We start from the raw sequence: 6,481 nt of genomic DNA, 5'->3' as shown, positions 1-6,481 counted from the left end.
TTTTTTTATTTTATAAAATTTCATGATAAATAATTTCGAAATTTTACACTATTATTACTGGATTTTTTTAAATATTTAAATTGATTAAATTAAAGTTTGATATTCAGAAAATTAAAAGAAGAGAAGAACAAACGTTTATTTTGTTGGCGTTTCAAGTAATTAAAATAATCAGAAAAGAGTTCCTTTTTTTTTTCTTAATGTTCTTTCCTTTCAATCGGATCTCTAATTAGAACAATGTCTCTTAATCTTTATTATCTTCTGTGTTATTTTTTTTTCCTCTGAAAATTAATTAACACAGAAAAAGAATTTTATATCAGTAACGCATTTTTCAGGAATTATTTTTTATTGTAAAATCTGAAATTATATGTTTGCAGCCATTATGGCATCCTTACACGCCTCAGTTCGGACACTATTTAAAAATTGCATTTAGTTACTCGGAAGTGTTATGGCCTTGGTCCGGGTATTTGGCGGTACATCTTTCGGCGGTGGAATCGGCCATTCACTGGGAAGGTATTGCTCAAGGTCATATATCGTTAACGGTAGAATCGCCACCTCAGGTAAGAAAAATTTTAAAAATAGTATTTTGACTATTGTTTTCTTAAAAAGTTGTGATTTTACTACATTCATAATATGTCTTTTTGTCCATAAATTTATTTTTAAAAATTAAACTCCAAGTATATTATTAAATTTGTGGTCCCTAAGCATCTAGAATGTTGAGGAAAATGAAGAAAAACACTAGGAATTTTTGTTAATATTTGAAAATCAGGAATTTGCCTTGTTGATTTTGTTTTCCAATGGCATGGCTGACCAAATGTAGGTGGCAAGAAGTAATGTGCCACTAGGCAACCTATGAATATATTAGCATATTGTGAATTAATAAGATAAATTACTTTCACGTTTAATGCCATAATTATAACTGGATAAACTGTAAACCAAAATTATGTATTCAAACTCGAGCTTACATTGAATAGTTTGTAAAGAAGACAAATGAATCTGAATGTTAGAAAGGCAGCCATAAATTATGGTGGCTTAAGTCCACTAAAAACGTTTGTTTTCTTTACAGACTATTCGATATATGCAGGGGTTCCAGTACATAATTTCGAATTTTAAATTATTTTTATTTAATAAAACTTTTAATTTTAATAATTCAAGAATATAGTGGATTTAAACATATTATTTAATAGCATCATTAAGATTTTTTTGTCTCATTTATCATTTTTATTTTGTAGGATGGCGAAGTGGAATCGCATCAATCATCAATAAAACTGCCCGTAAGGGTAAAAATTATACCCACTCCTCCAAGAAGGTATAATAATTTAACTACTTACAAATAATGAGTTTTTTAACCAATAATTAATGTGAAAAGTTATCAGTTTTGCCAAAAATCCAACAAGTTTTGTTCCTTCTCTCATTATTCTCGACAGTTTATATCTTGTATTAGAATATAAATACAAAAGGCATTAGATTGTTGAAAATGGTATGAAAATATATTATAAAACTTTTTAAATAATTAAAAAAACTATATTTTTAAGCTACATCATAAATAAAACATTTTGTAAACTGATAAAACCAGTTTACTTTGAAAATTTAATAAACACAAAGACTTGGGAAGTGAGACGATTATATGGATTATCTATCAAAATACAAACTGTTTTACAAATGCTTACTAGTCTGAAGTCCTGACGTGCATACAGAAAACTTATATCAGATCAAATTGGCTTAAAGGAACCAGATATAGCATATATACTTAATATTGTTCTTTATTATTCGTTTAATGTTCAGCTATGTGAGTAACGTTTAGTTTTAACTTCTGTATAAATGACGAACTCATTAGTAGAGCAATTAAACAAGAAAATATTGTATACACCAGAGACTTATCAGTAAAACAAAACAACCCTACGTTATGTTAATTGGCTTCTATAAATACGATTGGTGATAAATGGACAAAATATCAATTTAAGAAATTAATCTTGCTAATCGCACATCCTTCAGCTACATTATATCTGATTTTTCCTCTGATTTTAATGCACTTTTGGCTTGTTTATTTTAACAAAGACTTTATAGATATTTGCAGTGTTCTGTTTCAAGCATTATATTAGTATATTTTTATTAGTTATATAATATTTTAAAATTTATTTTCAATAAACATAATAAATTCTACAAAGTTATCAATTACACTAATAATTACTTTAAAACACTAATTTATTGTTTAATTATGATATAATATGTATTTATTTAAATGTGTAGTAATGTTTTGGGTTGTAGAAAAACGTTTAGTAAATGTTGATATTTTTTACGTTTTTTAATTATAACTTTACATAAATTTTAAACTGCCATTTGATAATTTAAAGCAAACGCATTCTTTGGGACCAATATCATAATCTCCGTTATCCTCCCGGTTATTTTCCTCGAGACAACCTCCGCATGAAGAATGATCCGCTCGATTGGTAAGTATATTACAGAAAGTAACACGGTGATCGACGGGTTTCAGAAATGGTTCGTAAATGAACGTGTTTTGTATTATTCCGACTGTAGGTTTTCTTACGAATATAATTTGTTAAATTAATAATAAATCCGATCTGTAAATTTTCAGGAACGGTGATCACATTCACACAAATTTTAAAGAAATGTATCAACATTTACGCAATAACGGCTATTACATCGAAGTACTTGGTAAGACATTTTTATTTTACCAAATATAATATTAAAACATTATTTGATTTAAATTTATATTAAAATAAATTTAAATATATAAAAAATAATAATTTTAAAATAAGTTTTAACTCAGTTTTATGTATTTTTATATTTTTAAGGTTCTCCATTTACGTGTTTCGATGCTAATCAGTATGGTAAGTTTAATTCGGATATTTGAATAAGAAACCGAATTATTAAATCAAATTAAAATATAGTTTAAACATTGGAGAGCATTCCATTTCCTCTGTAATCAAAGTTAACCTTATTAGCATTTTACATTTATTAATACTATATGACAAATATTATCTTCATACTTTATAAAAAATATGTAGATATTCTGAATTTTGTGTGTCTTAATAAATACATACATGGAGATTAAATTTATGAGAAGAGACGTCATTATCAAAAAATATCATGGTTCGACTAGTTTCTATATTTTAAAAGTGTAATGAACAGTCGTTAACATGTATCTAATGGAACAGGTGGCCAATTTGTCAAAAAATAATATATGAAATAATAAAGCATTTAAACTTGTATAGAAAAATGTATTTATATATACATAAGCATCTCAATGCCTGATACTTTTATAATAAGCTAAATGATTGCCGGATTAATTGGGCCAGTTTACTACTACTATGGTACTTTGATGCCATCTCTAATACCAAATGTGTTTAAGTACTTTTTTATACATTTTCTGATATACCGTATTTACTTGCATATAAGACGAGGTTTTTATTCATTTTTCACTGCTTCAAAAACCTATGTTGTCCTATACGTGTGAACGAAGGATTCTTTGTGTTTTTGCAATAATTTCTGTGAACCGTGTATACTTCATGCTGCCATTATAGGTCTACAGTCTATTTATCATAAGTTTGCACTTACTGTAAACAAATTAAGACATGCACCCTTTTGTTTATTGGTTTAATCCTACATCCATCAATTAAAAACCACGTTGCATCTCATTCGTTCGCAAAAAATAGTTTCTCGTTATTTGTAAAAACATTAATGAAATACAGGTCACTTAGCAATGATCATAAATATAGTTATTTTAGATTAGTTAAATTGTTATTTTTAACGATTATTAGCACATTCTGAATCTTTAAAAGTAAACTTTTTCCGGTCACGTGCAATAAAATGTTTTGGTTTTGTTTTCCATTCATCACGTAATTCACGTTCATCAAACATAATTTTATGGTCATAGCACGGTAAGTGTTAAGGCAAACTTGATTGCTTGCCTTAATACGTTCATTTGATAGTATTTTGTGATTAAACGAAATAAAATTAGAACTATATTAATAAATCTAATTTTCTTTAATTTGATCTCTAAAGTCACATCTCATCCTATATGTGAGATCATCTTATACCCAAGTAAATACGGTAAATGTCTGCTATTTAGATGTTATTAAAGAAAAAAAATCTCTCCCCTAAATCATTATAGAATGAATTTAGCAGAAAACATTTAAAATTAAAAAAAATCAATGGTAAATATGGTAAATAGTTCAGCTAATTTACTAATTTATTTGCTTACACATTTTTATTTTACTTTTAGTCAAAACTTATGCCTCACATTTGGCTACAGTTGAGTTTAATAAATTTTCCAATCTTACATACACTAAATTCTACTTTTATTGTAATTGTAAATGTAAAAGAGAAAACAAAGCAAACAAAAACTTAACACCGATAAGTAATATTCTGTACTTCTTTTCAAAATACTGTATTTAACTTTCTGTATATAAATGTTCCTTAACAAAACATATTAAAATTAAGTTCAGCCCCAAAAAAAAAGCTTTAACAGATCTGGCTGTGATTCGGCCAAAAGATCGGTTGTGGTATTTATAGTAAGTTTCTGGAAGAAGGTTCTGATTTGTTGTTATCTCATTTAGTTTTCATAAAATAAAATAACAGAGAATTTATTTACTCAAGTACCCACATGTCCATAACTTAAGGATGAACTGGCATTTTTACGCGAGTAGAGAGAACTGTAGACAAATGCGGCGAGAACTGCGTTACTCGACATATAACACAGGTTAATATACAACAATTTGTAGGGTTTTACAAATTAAAGCAATAAAAAGTAACGTAGGTGGATCGCAACTATTTACCAATACCTGGGCAGAGATCTGTCCACCTCGGACTATAATCCAGCACTTGCGACGTCATGGCAGGCTTGTCACCAAATAATTCGGGCATTGTTTTTCTAGTCGTCGCCACTAGAAATTGTGTTTGTCCTTATGTTTTAGACACTTGTACACAAGCCAAAGATTATGCAATTTAACAAATAATAATAAAAAATTTTTTTAATTCTTTAAAAAGTGTAAATATTTTATTTCTTAACTATATTTAATTTATATTTTTAGGAGTCTTGCTTATTGTCGATAGCGAAGAAGAATATTTTCCGGAAGAAGTAGCAAAGTTAAAGAGAGATATTGATTCTGGTTTGTCATTGATAGTATTTGCTGATTGGTACAATGTTTCAGTCATGAGAAAAGTGAAGTTTTATGATGAAAACACTAGGTTAGTTTTCTTTAAGATTTTCAAACATTATATTATGTTAGAGGAAATAATTTCTGATATAATTAGAGCTTGGATTAATTAATTGTAAATCTAAATGATTGGATTTTTGGTCTATATTTATATCAGTAATATAGTATATATTTTTTTTAGGCAATGGTGGATGCCAGACACTGGTGGTGCTAATATACCAGCATTAAATGATTTATTGGCTCCTTGGGGAATGGCTTTTGGGTAAGATTCTAATTTTTCAACTGAATATATATCTTTGAATGTATTGAAATTCAATTATTTACTTTGCGCATTTGCTTTGAAGAAGAACCATATGGTCACTGATGAGTCAACATAAAATTTTCCTTATTCAAGTTTTATTCATAACTCACAATAAGATATGTATTTACAAACAAAAACTGTTAAACTAAATTAAGTATAACCACTCATTTATTTTTATGTGTTGAAATTGACTCTTTAATTTCCAGCTTCTTGTTTTTTCTTAATTCTTCATATGTTCAGAATATAACTATGTCATTTGCTATTAGTTTAAATGGCAAAATATTTTTATATTATAGAAATTTAATGTACAAACAACTTGTTTAGAATGCAACCTTGCATAATTTAAAACGCGTCATACGTACGTCTATATGTACTAGGTTATAACCTTGTGTATATTTTTAACCAAGCATGCAAGTTATAATTAATAAAGTTAAAATAATTCTGAAGTAAAAATGAAATTTGTTAGTAGCATCTAGATTGCTAATATTTAATGTGAAAAACTTTATCTAGTTGATTTTTTTGTATGTTTTAATAGAGATGAAGTTTACGAAGGTGATTTCACTTTAGGAAATCACGAAAGTACGTACCATTACAATGTATATTTTATAATTCGAAGAAAAGTTACTAAATGTATTGACTAAAATATTTAAATATTTCAGTGTATTATGCTTCAGGAACATCAATTGCCAGGTTTCCTGAAAATGGATTAGTCATAAAGAGAAGTCTGAACAATCAAGGTTTGTTGGATTTTCATTCTAATATGTTATGATACATTTATTCATATTTATAATACAATCAAATCTCATTAATACAAAGTTAAAGGGACTTAAAAATTGGCAATTTGTTACTATAACAACTTTACTATAAGAGAAAGTGTAATTTTTGAATTTCAAGTGAACGTCATTGGTATAGCATATCACCTGCATTGTGGCAACTGCGATAACATTGATGTAAGCATTATGGTCAATACTAAACTCAAAAAACACACCCCTGGTTCATGTAA

The 6,481-nt window shown here is 27.6% G+C and overlaps 1 protein-coding gene across 1 annotated transcript; it reads left to right on the top strand.

The window, feature by feature from the left end:
• Nucleotides 1-332: 332 nt before the first annotated feature.
• On the top strand, nt 333-6,215 carry LOC111616853 (membrane-bound transcription factor site-1 protease-like; the record flags this gene model as incomplete). The annotated part of the gene is made up of 9 exons (XM_023358206.1): nt 333-557; nt 1,230-1,306; nt 2,352-2,447; nt 2,594-2,673; nt 2,814-2,849; nt 5,052-5,208; nt 5,359-5,439; nt 6,014-6,057; nt 6,138-6,215. Coding segments are annotated over 9 exons (874 nt in total), but the record flags the coding sequence as incomplete, so codon positions are not given.
• Between the last annotated feature and the right edge of the window lie 266 nt (nt 6,216-6,481).

Source organism: Centruroides sculpturatus, unplaced genomic scaffold (assembly GCF_000671375.1).
Source record: "Centruroides sculpturatus isolate CEXI.00-Female unplaced genomic scaffold, Cexi_2.0 scaffold4195, whole genome shotgun sequence".
NCBI classification, from domain to species: domain Eukaryota; kingdom Metazoa; phylum Arthropoda; class Arachnida; order Scorpiones; family Buthidae; genus Centruroides; species Centruroides sculpturatus.
The sequence above is the reverse complement of the archived record's forward strand: the minus strand, read 5'-3'. Positions and strand labels throughout refer to the sequence as shown.